Source organism: Pelobates fuscus, chromosome 1 (assembly GCF_036172605.1).
Source record: "Pelobates fuscus isolate aPelFus1 chromosome 1, aPelFus1.pri, whole genome shotgun sequence".
Classification (NCBI taxonomy): Eukaryota; Metazoa; Chordata; class Amphibia; order Anura; family Pelobatidae; genus Pelobates; species Pelobates fuscus.
In genome coordinates, this window is record NC_086317.1 from 134030439 (window position 1) to 134050390 (window position 19952).

Here is a 19952-nt window from a genome sequence, read left to right on the forward strand (position 1 = left end):
TAACAAAGTAACATGTCATATATCTCTATTGTTGACCCTCACTACCCTCCTACACCTACATACAAATAGGAAAGAAGGAAAAAACAAAATTACAAATAAAAATAAAAATAAATATACTACAAACCAGGACATGGCCGATAGAGATATGTACAAAAAAATATACAAAAACATACGTCCTAATCATTAACGTATAGCAAGCCACAAGCCAGCTCCCACTGGCCCTGACGATAAACTCATCTAAATCTGGACTACAAACCAATACCTCATAGCGATAAGCTCTAAATCAATAGATCTAAATCTACACAGGAGAGAACAATGAAAATCTAGATAACCTAGCGAGTTTCTAAAAATGAAGAAAATGAGATATATTCATTAAGTCCCCTGGGTTGTAGGGTGTCCAATTGCTTAATCCAGAAGGTCTCTTTCTGGAGCAGTAATTTAGATCGGTCACCACCTCTCATAAGGGTTGGTATCACATCGATGGCAATAAATTTCAAGGTGGGTAGTCTGTGATTGAATTCCAAGAAGTGCTTGGCCACCGGTTTGTCTGTTCTCCCATCTCTGTAGGCTGTCATAATTGATGACCGATGCCCCCTGATTCTATCTCGAAGCGTAAGATCCGTCTTACCCACGTAACATAATCCACATGGGCACGAGATGAGATATATCACGTGGTCTGTCAGGCAAGAGATATAGTGCTTGATCTTATATCTAGTACCAGAGTGTGGATGTGCAAACGTTGAGCCAGGTAACATGTGTCCACACGTGACACATCCCGTGCATCTGAAACACCCCATCTTAGTGGGTTTAGTAGAAGTCAGATTTTCTCTTGGTAAGTCCGTCTTCATCAATAGATCCTTGAGACTTTTATTCCTGCTATAAGCAATTCTAGGGGGATTGGAGAAGATGGTACTCAGAGAGTTGTCAGCGGATAGAATTTCCCAACGTTTTTTAATACTTCGTGAGATATTAACGCTAGCCGAATTAAATGTCATCGGGATCGTGATTTGTGGAACATTGTGTCGGGTAGTACCTTTATCATAGATCTCTCGGGCCCGTTTAAGGGCTTGCTCCAACGTATCCTTGTAATATCCCCTTTCCAGGAATGCTCTTTGCATCATCTCAAGTTGTATGTCACAATTTGTGCTATCAGAATTGTTCCTCAGTACCCTGAGGAATTGGGAGATGGGTAAAGACTTCTTTAGTGCATGAGGGTGAAAGCTAGTGGAGTGTAATAATGTGTTACGGTCAGATGGTTTCTTATACAGGCTGAAGCCAATTTTGTTATGACATTTGTACACCTCCACGTCCAAAAATTGTATCTTATCAGTACTCCAGTTGAGTGTGAGTTCCACAGGGGATTTATCGTTATTGATCACGTCAATCATGGACTGTAGTTCTTCCACTGCTCCAGACCAAATAATAAAAATATCGTCCACAAACCTATGGTACGAAATAATATGTGCACCAAACATATCCACAATCTTGTTACGTTCAAAAATATACATGTAACAGTTGGCGTAGGATGGAGCTATGGCCGATCCCATCGCAGTTCCCCGAAGTTGTATATAGAAATTCTTTTCAAATCTGAAATAATTATGAAATAATAGGAACTCCAAACATTCCATCAAAAATTCTATGGGGGGGCCATGGTAACAGTTGCTCTCGCATAGCCAGGTACGTAGTGCTGCCATCCCTGCGTCATGTGGGATAATCGTAAACAGACTTTTCACGTCTATAGTGGCAAATATTACTGATGAATCGGGTAAAGTTAGATCTTTGATCTTCATCAAGAAATCCTGGGTGTCTTTCAAGGATGTAGGTATGGTCTCAATGCTGGTTTTACAATGGTAATCCACAAATTTGGCCAAGGGTTCTAATAGACCCCCTCTTGTCGATACGATGGGTCTGCCCGGAGGTGTATTGGGGTTCTTATGTACCTTCGTTAATGTGTATAATACCGGGATTTTAGGGTGTTCATTTACCAGATATGCCGCCGTATATTCATCAATCCATCCTGAAGTCATGCCTTGTTCAACCAATATTCGTAATTTCTTCAAAAAAGAGGTGGTAGGGTCAAAGGTGATCATTTGGTATGTAACACTGTCACTTAATTGGTTCAGAATTTCAGCTCTGTAATCCGTGTAATTTTGGATGACTATGGCACCTCCTTTATCCGCTGGCCTGATAGTAATAGTATGATCTTTCTTCAGATCCTGCAATGCTATTTTCTCCCCAACAGTCATGTTTTCTCCCTTAGGTTTATGTTGGAGGAGAGTCTGGTCTACGTCATGGCGAATTAATTGTCCAAACGTCTTGATGGAGGCCTGAATGGTTTTCGGTTCCCATGTGTTCTTCAATTTAAATAGATGTTTTTCTTTATTACCCCATTGGTCCCGTGCAACATTCAAATTGAGAGTATGATTCATCTTAAATAATTCCACATCCAATGCGAACTTGTCTGGTCTGGAAAATGGTACAAATGTCAATCCCTTAGAAAGTATATTGACATGATCCCTTGTTAACTGTTTAGTTGATAGGTTGAATACAGGGTTTATTTCTTCTTTATTGGTGGTTTGGATCTGAGTTTTATAGATCCTGCCCCTCTGTCCCCTCCTGATGGGTCTGTATTTGTGTTTGCTCTTTCTGCCAGTATTGATGATGGTGGGTCGTTGGAGTGTTGTCCCACACCTAAAAAATGTTGGGGGGAATCATATCTCGTTTGGGTTCCAGATCGTTTCCTCGTATCTGCGCCCTCCGTTTCAGACATTGATTCTGCAGAGCTAGTATCGATGGACATGAATTGTGGTTTCCTAATCCTAATTTTCTGCCGTGGAAATTGCGGTCTCCGTCTCTCTCCCCCACTCAACCAGTGATATACTTGATGATGCGTGTAATCGTGATCAACCTTTGCAAGTTTTTGCTTCTTAAATTTGATCAAATCGTTTCTATATCGCATAATCTCATCCTGGAGTTTGATCATCTGTTGTGCAGAAGCTGATGCCGTTATTAATGATGTATTAGAAGTTTCCACCTTGTTGATAGACTCTTTGACTACCACCAATTCATTCTTAACCTCCTCCACTGTGATAATCATCCAGTCTAAAGCACACTTGTTGGCTATACTGGCCCATTTGCGGCTGAATTCAGGATTCTGTCTACCAATGGTAGGTGCATTGCGCACCCTAAATCCTCTGGGAATCCTCTTGGATCTATAATAATCCGAGATAAATATCCCATGCAGATCCAAATCTACTTCTCGCCTTTTTAACTTAATCAGTTCATTGTATACATCTCTGATAGAATCCACATGTTGTAATTCATCAGTGCCTTTCGGCCACAGAATATTCTCTGCCTCCGCTTCTGAGATTTGTAGTATCTCGGCCGTGTCCACTAGGGCCCCAGCCCTAAGTAAAAAATCCTCCATGAAAGAATACTTGATCAAAGATCAGCAGGAATCAATCCCCAAGCTTGATGGTAGTAAAATAATATATGTAGATAGTATGGTGGTGCTAACAGAGAGTGTGTGGCAAACACACTTACAATATATCAGACCAGACTCTGGCACTCAACCCCAAAAGAGAGTACATACAATGTATATTACCAGGGTGCCTCCAGGCCAATAGATAAAAGGTGAGAATCAGGAGCACTCGCTTGGATTTTTCAAAAGTGAATAAAGTGTTTAATCACAACTTCAGCATCAACGTTTCGACCCTTCAGGGTCTTTATCAAGATAGTGATAATGCACATAAAATACAAATATATACAAAATACCCAGGATTTCTTGATGAAGATCAAAGATCTTACTTTACCCGATTCATCAGTAATATTTGCCACTATAGACGTGAAAAGTCTGTTTACGATTATCCCACATGACGCAGGGATGGCAGCACTACGTACCTGGCTATGCGAGAGCAACTGTTACCATGGCCCCCCCATAGAATTTTTGATGGAATGTTTGGAGTTCCTATTATTTCATAATTATTTCAGATTTGAAAAGAATTTCTATATACAACTTTGGGGAACTGCGATGGGATCGGCCATAGCTCCATCCTACGCCAACTGTTACATGTATATTTTTGAACGTAACAAGATTGTGGATATGTTTGGTGCACATATTATTTCGTACCATAGGTTTGTGGACGATATTTTTATTATTTGGTCTGGAGCAGTGGAAGAACTACAGTCCATGATTGACGTGATCAATAACGATGAATCCCCTGTGGAACTCACACTCAACTGGAGTACTGATAAGATACAATTTTTGGACGTGGAGGTGTACAAATGTCATAACAAAATTGGCTTCAGCCTGTATAAGAAACCATCTGACCGTAACACATTATTACACTCCACTAGCTTTCACCCTCATGCACTAAAGAAGTCTTTACCCATCTCCCAATTCCTCAGGGTACTGAGGAACAATTCTGATAGCACAAATTGTGACATACAACTTGAGATGATGTAAAGAGCATTCCTGGAAAGGGGATATTACAAGGATACGTTGGAGCAAGCCCTTAAACGGGCCCGAGAGATCTATGATAAAGGTACTACCCGACACAATGTTCCACAAATCACAATCCCGATGACATTTAATTCGGCTAGCGTTAATATCTCACGAAGTATTAAAAAACGTTGGGAAATTCTATCCGCTGACAACTCTCTGAGTACCATCTTCTCCAATCCCCCTAGAATTGCTTATAGCAGGAATAAAAGTCTCAAGGATCTATTGATGAAGACGGACTTACCAAGAGAAAATCTGACTTCTACTACTAGAATATAAGTACTCTGGTACTAGATATAAGATCAAGCACTATATCTCTTGCCTGACAGACCACGTGATATATCTCATCTCGTGCCCATGTGGATTATGTTACGTGGGTAAGACGGATCTTACGCTTCGAGATAGAATCAGGGGGCATCGGTCATCAATTATGACAGCCTACAGAGATGGGAGAACAGACAAACCGGTGGCCAAGCACTTCTTGGAATTCAATCACAGACTACCCACCTTGAAATTTATTGCCATCGATGTGATACCAACCCTTATGAGAGGTGGTGACCGATCTAAATTACTGCTCCAGAAAGAGACCTTCTGGATTAAGCAATTGGACACCCTACAACCCAGGGGACTTAATGAATATATCTCATTTTCTTCATTTTTAGAAACTCGCTAGGTTATCTAGATTTTCATTGTTCTCTCCAGTTTAGATTTAGATCTATTGATTTAGAGCTTATCGCTATGAGGTATTGGTTTGTTGTCCAGATTTAGATGAGTTTATCGCCAGGGCCAGTGGGAGCTGGCTCGTGGCTTGCTATACGTTAATGATTAGGACGTATGTTTTTGTATATTTTTTTGTACATATCTCTATCGGCCATGTCCTGGTTTGTAGTATATTTATTTTTATTTGTAATTTTGTTTTTTCCTTCTTTCCTATTTGTATGTAGGTGTAGGAGGGTAGTGAGGGTCAACAATAGAGATATATGACATGTTACTTTGTTAATATGGGTTATCCCCTATTTTAGTGACAGGGGGTTAACATGATCTCCCCGGTTGTTTATATAGATGAGGCTTATAGTGAGGTTGACCATGTGGTTATAGCTACGGATTATTTAGTCTGGGGATGCATACATTTTTGCGTTGTCCTATGTTGTCATTTTGCATTCACTGATTTTTTTGTGTGGATTGGTGTATTTTTATTTTTTATCTTTTTATTCTTTTCTGTTTCTCTCTTGTCTTTCTTCTTCTTCTTTCTTTCGCTTTTATACACATTTTCTCACTCTTAGTGTAGTGTTTATCCTATTCATGTTTCACATACATCAGATTTTACTCTCATATTTACACATACATCTTATCCAGATTTCTCACACTCATCTTACACTTATATTTACACATATATCCTATTTGGTCTTGTTGCTATTCTTTGTATTGTATGATTTTACTCTGGTTTATGTCTAATTATCTGAGGACTTACTCTCCATATATTGTGCTTAATACATCGCACACATTCACTCTATGTCCACACTCTTTTCGGTTTGCATGCCTCAGGTACAATATCTGGCTTCAGTTTATGTTGTGGCTCTTACATGCTTATATATCTCTCTCCCTCACTAACTATGTATAGGTTTTCAATAGTTTGTTCCTCCTTGAAATGGTTAGCTACACGGGGATCGTGTGGTTACCATAGTTACGTTGTACATTACCCGTGGTGATGTCATCACGCGGGGGGGGGCACGTTTTACCGCACGCACGTCATCACGCACGCATGCACGTCATCACGCACGCACGTATGAACGTCATGATGCAGACGTTCTCATTTCTATACACACACTCCGACCGGCTAGTTTTACTTCGGGAATCACTTCACACAGGTGGGGTAAGTTAATCAACTACTATTTTGTATATATTTGTATTTTATGTGCATTATCACTATCTTGATAAAGACCCTGAAGGGTCGAAACGTTGATGCTGAAGTTGTGATTAAACACTTTATTCACTTTTGAAAAATCCAAGCGAGTGCTCCTGATTCTCACCTTTTATATATATATATATATAACAAGGGATATATATATATATATATATCAACATATATCAACAACAGGCGAATCTTATAAGTCTTACAAGATGTCAAGCCTAACAGACCACCATGTAAAAGTGTTTTATACCCAAGTGTCTTTCTGAACCAAAAATTAGATATCAATATGGGACAAACTGTTTTCATGTAAACCAAGATGGCCACCATCAGCTGTGTGTAAATCAGGAAATAGGAAAAGTGGATATGGGGTACTATTACTGATGTTAGGGGCAGCATAATATTATCATGGGAACATAAAATAGTTTACACACAAACCAGATAATACTCAGTATAAGCAAATACTAAAAATAAATAACACACTGATAATTAACAGACGGGAAGTGTCAGATGAGAGCGTCAGCCCATAGCAAGTAATGCTTAAAAATTGTACGCAAATTTTCTAAACATGACTCGCTATGGGCTGCCTGTGGTAGGCTGAAAGCAAATGCTTGCGCAATTGTCGTGCAGTTTAGGCTGGACATTTTATTGTTAAACGGGGACTCTGGGCACCATATCCACTTTATTAACATGTAAAAAACATGTTTTAAAACAAAGTTATAGAGTATATTTAGCTACAAGTCCAATAATGACAGATAAACATAATTCTTCTTTTCACTTTTTCATTTTTTTTATATTTACTTTTTTAAAGGAAAACTAAAGTCACCTAAATTACTTTAGCTAAATAAAGCAGTTTTAGTGTATAGATCATTCCCCTGCAATTTCACTGCTCAATTCACTGTCATTTAGGAGTTAAATCACTTTGTTTCTGTTTATGCAGCCCTAGCCACACCTCCCCTGGCTATGATTGACAGAGCCTGCATGAAAAAAAAAAAACTGATTTCACTTTCAAACAGATGTAATTTACCTTAAATAATTGTTTCTCAATCTCTAAATTGAACTTTAATCACATACAGGAGGCTCTTGCAGGGTCTAGCAAGCTATTAACATAGCAGGGGATAAGAAAATCGTAATTAAATAGAACTTGCAATAAAGAAAGCCTAAATAGGGCTCTCTTTACAGGAAGTGTTTATGGAAGGCTGTGCAAGTCACATGCAGGGAGGTGTGACTAGGGTTCATAAACAAAGGGATTTAACTCCTAAATGGCAGAGGATTGAGCAGTGAGGCTGCAGGGGCATGTTCTATACACCAAAACTGCTTCATTAAGCTAAAGTTGTTCAGGTGACTATAGTGTCCCTTTAAGTATGTTTACTCTTTTTGAGTCATTTATATTTTTCATTTTTAATGACTAAGGAGCAACGCATAATGAGAAAACAAGAAACAGATGTTAGAAAAAGGGGTCCATGTGACAGCAGAAGTCCATTATCAAACTCACAGTTGCCTTATTTTTTTTTTAAATACAGTAATTTGACATTATAGGGACTTTATAATATAACATCATTGTGGCAAGCAAGAGTTAAGTCATATAGCAGGGAAAGTCGTTTGACCAAAACACATGACTTCATATTTTACATTGGAGGCGTTTTGTGACAAATATACAGTTTGTAAGTTGATACTGAAATACTACAGACGCCACTGCGGGCAACAGTAAATCCCCTACCCACGAAAGGTAAAAATAGAATTCTGTTTCAGACACAACGTACAGTATTTGGCCTGAGTAGGTTGCAAACATTGCAGTAAATACTAGGGCATCCCTTGGAAATAATTGCCTTACTATGTCACACGGACAACTGTGTAAATGAACAGCTGCTGAAATCATATGAAATATTTTTAGTTAGCATTGGGCAAATACTAAAGCAACACCCTCATAAACATAAAAATAGTAAGTTCATTTAAATTTATATAGTGGCAAGAAGCACCATTTAACCTTAAAGTGGAACTGTCACCTTCTCAGGACTTGGAAGAATTTTCAAAGACACTCAGTGTCTGGGGATGTCACTCAGTGAATTGGCCAGGGTTCTGTAGTTCTGCTCTATTAAATGAGCTCAAGTAGTTATCGGGGTGCCAGAGTTTCTTTAACTCTGAGCTAAACTTTGAATATACTTGTATTCTTTAAGAAAGTGCACTCTGACTCTTAACCACTTGACTGTAATTCTCCTAAACGTAACTGCAATTTTAAGATCATATAGGTTTGAATTGGTAGAATTGGTGCTCAAGGGCTAAGGGTCAGTTGCTTTTTAGGTGACCCCTCCCCCCCACCCCTCCTTGAAATGCACTGGACACAGCTGCTTAGCTTAGTTTCCAAGGATGATTACAGTTGGGTTTTGTGACCGCCTTGCATCCTGACCTGGTACCTCCGTCAATCGCTGCTTTCTAATACTTGCGAGTACTATAAGCACTGCGCTGGAACACCATAACTACTGCAAACCCCACGAACCGCCACAGCTTGGTTGGGATCTCACCGTCTCATACCCACCCTGGACCTATGACCAGGATCCAACTTCCAGTGTGTAGACCTCTCTTAGTCCAGAGAGCGTAGCAGGAACAAGCTCTTACAAGAGCTTAGTGATTATACTCAGGGGAATAGCAATCCCCCAGAGTGTAGTTCTCCAATCCCCCAAACATGAGCCGAAACTTCATGAAGGTGCAAGATGTTCTGATCTTTAATGGTTTAGGTTGGCTTTTATACAGTTCTCCGGGCCAGAGGAACACCCCCTGGACCTGTTGGGGCACAGGAACACAAAGGACATAAACCAATCAGAACAAACATACAGTCTGTGACACGCCCATGTACAGCACACAATCCCTCCCCTCTTGTTGGGAGAAAATTGAGTAAAGTCCTGTAAGTAACTCAATTATCATAGGCAGAAAAACCTCATTTTCACAAAGTTCAGAAAGTACCCCAAAACATAACATACCCCCAAAAATGATCCCTGATCTGGGTGAACAACATATCCAAAAAATCACCAAGATCAGAGCATGGGTTCAAAAGTTTCATGGAAGTCTCTTTTTGACCGGCTGCAATCATGGCTTCATGCCCAAAACAGTTCCAGGGAATTAGGGCCAGTGGTCGGTCTCTCTTTGTGGAGTACAAAAGTACTTACATTACCTGAATGGAACCTTTTAAAGTGTATTTGGCAAGGAATATTGCAGGGCCCATAATCACGGGGTAGGAGGCTGGCAAACAGGCCCCTCCAAAAACTCATGGCAAACTCACAGAAAAAGAGAAGTTTGTCACAGGTTTAATTTATTTTTGGAATATCTGGCAATGTATCAGGAGTATACATTACAAACAGTAATATTTTGTACAATTTTGCTGTTCAGGTTTTGTTGACAGGTGAATTTAAAAATAAGCTATTGTGTAACAAATTATCTTTTTCTTGTCCTACAGGTGTATACATTCTAATAGGAGCTGGGGCTCTGATGATGATAATTGGCTTCTTTGGATGCTGTGGAGCAGCACGTGAATCTCAGTGTTTGCTTGGAGCGGTAAGGAAAATCTATTACAAAAAACAAAACAAAACTAAATGCATGCTTCCATTTCATCTTAGTCGGAAAAAACAGTGAATTGGATTTTTATATACAATACAGCAATTGTGGCCTAAAAATGTTGACGTTTGGTTTTCAATACACCACCATTATTGAATTTTCAATCAGTTCGCATTGCATGTATTTTTAAAGATACATCAGACAATAAAGTGAGCTGTGTCTTTAAGACTTATCTTATATATCTTATATTAAAGTGTAAATATATACACTATAAAATAATCAGTGAAAAAAGTGTCAATGTGTTTGTTTCACTGATTATTTTATGGTGTATATATTTACACTTTAATATCAGATAAGTCTTAAAGACAAAGCGCACTTTATTGTTTATGTATGTGGTTCGAGCTTTTGTTCACATTTTATAGTGCAGCTTTTTTTCACGATTTTAAGAAAATATCTTTTAATATCACAGTATAATTAAATTTAAGGCAACACTATTTTACTTGTTATCCTTGAGAACATTATGTATTTTTAAAGTAAATGGTAAATTGGTGAAATTGGTGAAAATGTTGGTAAATTGTATAGAAACACTAAAATTTGGTACACAACCACTAGATGAGGAGTTAACCCTAGCAGGTAATTATTTTAGTTTATAAAAACTGCAATATTACATGCTCAGGGTTAAGGGTGATGGGAGTTTGCACCCAGACCACTTCAATGAGCTGAAGTGGTCTGGGTGCCTGCAGTGTCCTTTAAGTGAACTCTTACCTAACCAGGAAGTGATTGATATCTCATTTCTTCCTATAGCTTTATTGAGCTTATCCCATGTGTTCATCAAAGCCATTCAAAGATATCTTGGATTCTCCCCAAAGAGAGAAATTAACTAATGTCCCATTTTAAATGCACACTTCATTATCCCTTTTATTTTATTATATATTTCCCTGCAAAGCTTGTGAATTACATTTAGAATAAAAAGTTGTTGTTTTGAATATATTCATTAATGTTTCATTTCATTATTGTTATCTATTATTATTATTATTTCTAATTAAACAAATTCTGACTTTTTTTTTTTACTTTCTGTAGTTTTCAAATCATTCTTTCTTTTCTCTCTTAGTTTTTTGCCTGCTTACTTGTCATATTTGCTGCAGAAGTAACCACTGGAGTATTTGCATTTTTAGGTAAAGCTAAGGTAAGATTAATTCTGTTATTTTTTTAGAAATATTTTTATTTGTTTACATTATTGCATCTTTCAGTAATAACTTTCTCAAACATAACCACATTGTTTCTTCTTAAGCGTTATGTAGTCAGCCTTATATGTAAAAAATTATATACACGACAGAAGATGTATAATCATTGTTAAGACAAGAAAATTTGCAGAGAGAAAACCCCTTTGCACTATACCAGCAATTGGCGGTTAGAGTCCTCACTCACTCCCTCCCCCTCCCCCCCCTCCCCCCCCCCAAAAAAGAATAAATAAATAAAAATTCAGGAGGCTGTTAGAACCATGTAAAACAAAGTCTAAAATAATATAAGTGCAACAAATTATGCATAAAAGAGTAAAGTGACACTGGTGGTAATATTTACACCATTGCAGTTTAATAAAAGTCCTATGCCTTAATATCTTTAGATGAGTTCCAGAGTGATTGTTACTAGTGTCTCTGTATCAAGTGCACAAGCTAACAGCCAAACAATGTAACAGCTGAGATGGATAGCTCCCTGCTATTAGACAAACAGGAGTCACTGAAAACAGGCTGTGGACGATCTAGTAACCTAATCAAAAAGGTCCCAATGGAATACTGGACTACTAAAGCATGTCCCATATTCTCAGATGTACTACCAATCTATAAAAGAAAGAATAGTAGAATCATAGTGCTCTGTGTTTAAACGTTATTGGAGTTGCAACACTCGCAGAGTTTAGGAGATTGATCTGCCCTTCAGGAGAACGCAGTCTCCTATCGCCGCCTGCCGCTTAGTGATAATTCCTCACTTGTGCCTGCTTGGTTTTGAAAGGTTTTGAAAGTTTCTTGCGCTCCGTCTCTTCCTGTATTACAGCATGCATTCCACTGTCTCAAGTCCTGCCTTTCACTGCACTTGCGTCTGTCTTCATTCTGTGTGTGATGTCTGCCTAACGCGTTTCGTGATTCAAGCAATCACGTCCTCATTGGCTGACATCCCATTCTTAAAGCAGAGTTTCTAAATCCCAAAGTACTTCCGTTAATTGGGGCCAACGCCTCCATACATAACTCACTATTTATTGTCCCAAAGTAGGAAGTCACAATGTTAGTATCACGTAATTTAGAACCTTGGTGTCTTAAACAAATGTATTCATGGTTTTATATTATAGCCCAGTACAGTGAATGCTATAATATTGTGCATCTAGTAACAAAAAAGAAAGTAAAGGAAGAGTAATGAAATGAAAATGAAAGGTTAGTGCTTTATCAAAGCACCTGAATGGCCATGACAGGATGAGAGGAGCAGGCTAACCCACCATTGGGATGTGCAGAATATACAGTACTTACCAGACTGAGTTCCAGTGGTTGTGGTGCTGACTGGTCATTTAAAAAATATAAAAATAGCATTAAGTACGATAGCAAAATAACAAATACACCTAAAATAGTATTTTTTATGAGTGTAACTGAACCAGGAACCGTTCACCGGCGAACATAGCGTGTTCGCGGTCGCGAACACGCGCAATGTTCGGTCTGCCCCCTATTCGTCATCATTGAGTAAACTTTGACTCTGTACCTCACAGTCAGCAGACACATTACAGCCAATCAGCAGCAGACCCTCCCTCCCAGATCCTCCCACCTCAGTGACGAATAGGGGGCGGACCGCGAACACGCTCTGTTCGCCGGCGAACGGTTCCCGGCGAACTGTTCGGGACATCACTAATGATAAGTCATTTAATGGATTCACTGGGTTTATTCACGTCCCCATTCACAATTATGAGAACAAGGTGGAGTGCATTGATTTCTTCCAGAGAGTTTTTCATTGTGTACAGAAAGAGGAGTGTAGCAGACTACTTGTAGCCTGACAGGTTACCTCAGCTAGACTCTCCTCTAATAGCTTACAAATATATCTCAAACAATATACAGAAAATTAATAATATAAAAAGCAATGGTACTTAGCTTATAAAGATGTGTAACAGCCTCCCTAGGTTGCTACCCAAACAAGCGACCTATATCATATAAGTGTAAACCAAAAAGAGAAGATTCGGGATAGGGCTATATAAATCTACAGAGAAAAAACATAAAACAAAACATAGTGTGATATTGTTATAAAATACAATATTTTGCGCAGCAATCTTTTGCACTCACAAGATGTAGACGATATAAGCGCTCTTAGGGTGCCTTCCCCGATGTAATGGGGGGCAAGCTGGTATTTCTTATCACATCTGGATCCTTGTTTCACCAAAAGACATCCACAGGTCAGGGTTCAGTAATAAAAAATGTATTGAAATAAAAAGTGTAGTCACCATTTCAGCATAGGATATAAGTAACAAAAAAGTTGTCCTACGCGTTTTGTTCTATAAGAACTTCCTCAGGGACCACAATTAAAAACAATAACAATGTATCAGTGTACAATACATAAATAAACATATCCTATACAAATCCCCCCTCCCTGTGTCCTTAAATAGGGCTAATCCCTGGATCCAGTGGGTGTGTAAATCCTCCCTGTTCCTAATTGGAGGAGAAATCTTCCTGCGACAGCTGTTTTTCGTTTATCTATTTTCCATAATTTGTAATTCGCGCCCTTTTTGGCGAATACCGGAAGTGATCATGTTTTGCCGAGACCGGAAGTGACGTTGCGGGAACGGCCGCGTTCCACATGCGTTCCACCAGTGACGTCTCCATGTAAACTGAACGCGATCAGATCATTCAGAGATTGCACGAGACCAAGATAAATAAAAAGGCCCCCATTCTGCTAGAGAAAAGACTGTTAGACATGCACAACATATTCAACCATTATTTGCATATATATATATATATATAAAGTATCATCATCTTCATTAATCCCACTACATAAAATAATATTAATCCTCATATTTCACCCAATGATCATAATGCCTCAATATATTATAAGCCAAAGGCTTCATGTTATAAAGTGATCATGTTTCTTATATATATTATTATAAAGTGTATTTTTTTGTTTTATATTGTTATATAACTTTATGCAATCCTAATAAAAATGGACATCCTAGTCAATCCATCACCATCTTAATTACTCTTCAATGTATCACATTGTATTTGTGCTCCTCATATAGATCTTTGAAAAAACAAACCTATTTAGCACCTTAGGACTGTCCATTATTATGGTTACAAAAAGGAATAGTGGATCATAACTAAAGAAATAATGTGCATTCAATAACTACTTTTCATACAGACTCCATTTATTGAATCTACCACATTTTGAATTATACCAGCCCTATATATCCTTAGAGCAAATCCATCATTTACATTAGAACAATAAATTGTTGTGATTTTACTGTATTTTTGTGATTTTAATCATACAAGACAATAAATCATAACATATAAAGCAAAAAATAGCTACTTAATATTTAATATGTATATAAATCCTCTCTCCAAATGGGAGTTAACCTTCAACTGTAGAGGAAGACCCAAATTGGAGGCAAACACACATACCTAAATTATCTATTCTAGATCTTATTTAGGCCATATTAATCTAAAAAACAAATTAAATCGATATCGATATTCAGACCCTTAGGTGTGAGAGTCTGTAATTTGTGTATCCAGAACGTCTCCCTTTGGGCTAGTCTTCGAACTCTGTTACCCCAACACCAAAAAGGGGGAACATCTTAAATCTTTGAATGAAAAAAGGGACATGATATACAATGGGTTGGGACTGAATGTGTCATCAGTCTCTTTCTGATATTATTAAGATGTTCCAACAGGCGAACCTTCAAAATCCTCTTAGTCCGTCCCACGTATTGCATGCCACACGGACATTGTAGCAAAAACACCACAAAGTCCGTGTGGCATTTGATATTATCTTTAAGTATAAAACTCTCCCCCGTGGTAGAACTAAAAAATGAATGTGTATTTTTAATGGACACCGTGGTACAAGCTTTGCAAGTACCACAGCCTCGAAATGAGCCTGAACGAGCAGAGGTAGGAACTGATGGTGGTTTAATGGCATAACTAGGTGCCAACATATCCTTCAAATTTTTATTTCTTTTATAAATCACCACGGGTTATCCGATAGGTGTGCCCCCAAAATGGGGTCTTGCAACAAAATAGGCCAAGAACTTTGAAGACTCCTCTTAATTTTATTGTAATCAGTGTTATAATGGGTGATAAATGCTGAACGAAAACTATCCCCAGTTCCCGGAGTATATGATCTATTCTTCAAAAATGTCTTCATTTCTATATCACCAATACGACAAATCTCTTTCTCTAATCTCTTTCCATTATATCCTCTGTCAATAAGTTTCCTTTTAACATGTAATGATTGGGTGAAAAAATCTTGTTTGTCTGAACAATTCCGCCTAAGACGGGTAAACTGACTTTTGGCTATCCCCCTAAGCCAGGGTTCATAATGACCACTCCTACGATGAACAAACCCATTACCATCAGTGAGCTTAAAGAAACATTTACTCTTTATCCGTCTCAATCATGAGACAAACAAAGATCAAGAAAATGTATCTCATCTTTATTCCAGATGGGGGTGAAAACCAGATTGTACTCATTGCCATTTTAAAAATTGACGTAATCGTGAAACAAAACATAATACCCTTTCCAAATGATAATAACATCATCAATATAGCACCGCCATAGGACCAGGTTCGCTCTCCAGCCATGCCCAGACCGATAGATAAACGAAAAACAGCTGTCACAGGAAGATTTCCCCTCCAATCAGTAACAGGGAGGAATTACATACCCACTGGATCCACCAATGGACTTTAGGGATTAGCCCTATTTAAGGACACAGGGAGGGGGGATTTGTATAGGATATGTTTATTTATGTATTGTACACTGATACATTGTTATTGTTTTTAATTGTGGTCCCTGAGGAAGTTCTTATAGAACAAAACGCGTAGGACAACTTTTTTGTTACTTATATCCTATGCTGAAATGGTGACTACACTTTTTATTTGAATAAATTTTTTATTACTGAACCCTGACCTGTGGATGTCTTTTGGTGAAACAAGGATCCAGAGGTGATAAGAAATACCAACTAGCCCCCCATTACATCGGGGAAGGCAACCTAAGAGCGCTTATATCGTCTACATATTGTGAGTGTAAAAGACTCTCCTCTAAGTCAGAAATGGAACTGTTGTTGAATATAGCTCTGTTCACCCAGTAACTATTGTTCAGGATGCAGCCTTTTATGCCCATACCCCCAGCATGGGCTCTCCATTCATCACACACAGATCCCGCCCATGTGTCTCTGTGTCTGGGTGATAATTGAGTCAAGGCTTGCTAAGTTAATTATCTCCCGCATACAGAGAGCTGAATAAATAAACAAAACAGAAATTACATAAAAAATGGTTATGAACACCCACAAGTCTTATATATCCAGGTCTAGGTAGAGCGCCCAATCTGTCCAAATAGTGCTCTGATCAATGGAGGTTTGGAGAAACGCCACCCAGTTAAAATTTAGACCGACCAGAGGGGTAAGGAACAGAGAGCCATGGTAGTGTTACAGTAATTGAGTGATTATTTGGACTATTCACCACAAGGAGAAATGTTCGTTCAGCACATGAATTAGATGGAGCAAGTGACCATCTTAGCATCTCAACAATTAGGAGCCACTCTGGAAGCAGAGATAGAGTGCTGGGTAATCTTTGCACCATTAATCTTGCAGAAATGCAAAGGTTAGTATAGTGCTTAAAGTGACCCTAATTTGGCTAATGCTGTTTAGAGTATTGGTACTTGGGTAACAAAGATTATATGTTTAACTCTTGAGGTTAGTCTTATTTGGAAAGTGGCAAGAACATACGCAATACGTTAAACAAATGGTATTCTTCATTTTAGCTATTGCCAAACGCAAGAGAGCTGCATAAAAGAAAGTTGCAAGAAATTTGTATTCATGTAAACTAATATATAATAAAACTATTTTTTTTGTTCTTATAAATAATGCCCAGTGTGAGAAATGCAGCTTAAAAAAAAAAAAGAAACCATATTAAAAGGTAATATTCGCTTTTGTTTCAGACTATTAAGGCAATAAAAGAAGTATACACTGAGGCTTTCGATAATTATCGAAATGAGGCTGAAGGAAACTCAACACTGCAAGCTCTCCATTCTGTAGTAAGTATGGTACCTCTGTACTGCCTGTATAGCTCTCATCACTTAAAGGGACACTTAAGACCTGCTGCTATCTAAGTGTTGCTAAAGAGTGTGTCTTCATTTTTTCCCATTTAATAAAAAGTGCAGATTTTATACATAAACCTTTTCACACCCCCGGCTGTCAATCAGACTAATGGTCCTGATGCTTCCTGGTTTGTTTAGCACAGCGGAGGTAAACTCCAGAGGCAGCAATTGTTTAGAGCACCTGCCTTCCAAAGACTTACTAAACTGTATTGGGAATTCTGTGATTGGACAGCCACAGAAAGGCTGGGTGGGATTAAAGGGATGGGTATGCAAAGGCAGCAGACAAAAGATCTGCAGCATTTGCAAGCTGTTTTTACATATGCCCCTAATTAAAAAATGCATGGATGGTTTGGAGTATATCTGATAAACAGTGTTTTTTTATGGTGGAGTGTCCCTTTAAGATGTGACAATTTTATCTATGGTTTGTTGTGTTTGCAATATCTTATTTCCTGGCCACTGTATAATTATCAGTTTTTTGGTTTTTTTTTTTTTTTAATAAAATCTGAATTTACAAGCCTATGGACATATCTCATGATGTATTCACATTTACTGTATAACATTGGATAATTTAGGAATATTTGGAAATTTTGTGGTATTTTACAAAATAAAATATTGTGAACCAGAGATAAAAAGTGCAAAAACCTTTTGATGTAATTCTAAAATATATAGAATACTGCTTTCAATGTACTAAAAATTGGAGTAGTGTGGTATTTTTCTACCAATGGGTGATATGGGAGCAAATATATCCCCTCATGGCCCTTCCTTAAACATTTGAATTTTGTTGACTAAAAACAGAATTTTAGAGAAAAGGAATTGCAAATTGATTTAAAAAATGGTTTTACACAGCACTTTAAGAGAACAAGTCTTGCTCTTTGAGTCAGAAAATTGTAACAAAAAGAAAGTAAAGGATAAGAAAATAAACGGAATGTTAGTGCTAAGGATATGCCTTATCAACGAGCCTAGATGGCCATGACAGAGCCCAGTGGGCTAACCCACCAATGGGATATGCAAAATATAGATTATTGTCCAGCCTGAGCTACAGTGGTGGTGGTGCTCAGAGTACTCCTTTAAATTTTTTAAAAAAATAACAAATTAAAATAGCAAAACAAAATATACCTTCAAAGTTCTTACAATTGCAGCTCTTGCAAAGGTAAGTGCTGCACCTTGCAGACCCCTCCCCTGACAAGAAACAGGCTCCACCAATCAGCAGCTTCTCGTTTTGGTCTCGGGCTTTTTCATATATCTTTGTCTGCAGATGAGTATGGAAAATGTATTTTTTATGAGTGAAACTGATCCAAAAGCCATATCATAGATCTGATGACTATAGTTACATCCCCATTCACAGTTTTGTGAACAGGGTCGCAGGCAGTGATCTTTCCCAGAGAGTTTTTCATTTTGTACAGACAGAGGAGAAATCTTCATACATCACATACATTAGTTGCAGTGAGGGAGCATCTAAGCATCTCAACAGCTATCTGCGGGGCCGGTGCAAGGATTTTTGCCGCCCTAGGCAAAAGAAGAATTTCCCACCCCCTCCCCCATGTGACATCACAATGCCCCACCGATATGCTCTGCATATGAACTAACGCCAGTGCTGCACACAGTGTGTGTTTACATTAAAAAGCCTGCAGGGGCAGGCTATAGACACCAGAACCACTTCATGAAGCTGCAGTGATTCTGGATACTATAGTATCCCTTTAATGTGAGGTAAATTAGAGATTAGTGTCACTAATAATATGCTAGATTGCCTTCTTACAGCCAGATGAGGATGATGATAGGCTCTGGCTGCAGTCTGGCTCCACTGGTCTGGTATGGTATAGCTCCATTTTTTGGGGCCCCTTACACAGCTCAAGGTCTAGGCCCCAGGGCCTGACGGTAAGTATGCCCATAAGGCCCACCCATAAGTCTTCCTACATGAGGCCCAACCTTGAGTTCTCATGGGCCCATAAGGCCCACCCATGAGTTCGCTCACAGGCAGTGGAGTGTGTAGGGGATGTGTTATGTGTTATTATAGAGGATCTAATGTGTGTGCTTATGGAATGTAGTGTATAGGGATACCAGTTTGTGTAGGTGATACAGTGTGTTTGTGTGTAGTGGAAGCAGTGTGTTTTTATGTAAGGGATAGAAAGCAGTGTGTGTTTGTGTATAAGGGATGTGTTGTATGTTTCTGGTTGTGTGTAAGGGATGCATTGCGTGAATCTGTGTTTGTATGCATAAGGGATGCAAGGTGTGTTTCTGTGTATGTAAGGGGTGCTGTGTGTGTGTCTGTAAGGGGTGGATTGAGTGTGTGTAAGAGATGCATTGTGTTTCTGTGTGTGTAAGGGATGCATTGTGTGTTTCTGTGTATGTGTGCAAAGGATGCGTTGTCTTTGTGTTTAAGGGTTGCATTCGGTGTGTGTGTAATGGATACATTGTGTGTTTCTCTGTAAGGGAAGCATTTTGTTTTTCTGTGTGTGTAGGGATGCATTTTGTGTGTGTGTGTGCATAGTGTGAAAGAGCTCCCTGTCCTCCCCCCTGCCTTATAGAGCTCTCCCGTCTGTCCCTTAGAGCTCTCCCCTGCCCTTTAGTGGTCTCTCCTCTCCTCCACTGTCCCTTAGTGGTCTCTACTCTCCTCGCCCCCTTAGTGTTCTCCCCTCTTCTCCACAACTTTCCATTAGTGGTCTCC

At 38.7% G+C, this 19952-nt stretch overlaps 1 protein-coding gene across 1 annotated transcript in view; it reads left to right on the forward strand.

Moving 5' to 3' along the window:
* The window catches only part of TSPAN2 (tetraspanin 2), a 182812-nt gene that overhangs the window by 114087 nt on the left and 48773 nt on the right, over positions 1 to 19952 (forward strand). Inside the window, exons 3-5 of the mRNA XM_063444313.1 lie at positions 9862 to 9959; positions 11071 to 11145; positions 17129 to 17224. Coding sequence (XP_063300383.1) covers positions 9862 to 9959; positions 11071 to 11145; positions 17129 to 17224 — 269 coding nt within the window. The remainder of the gene's footprint in view (positions 1 to 9861; positions 9960 to 11070; positions 11146 to 17128; positions 17225 to 19952) is intronic.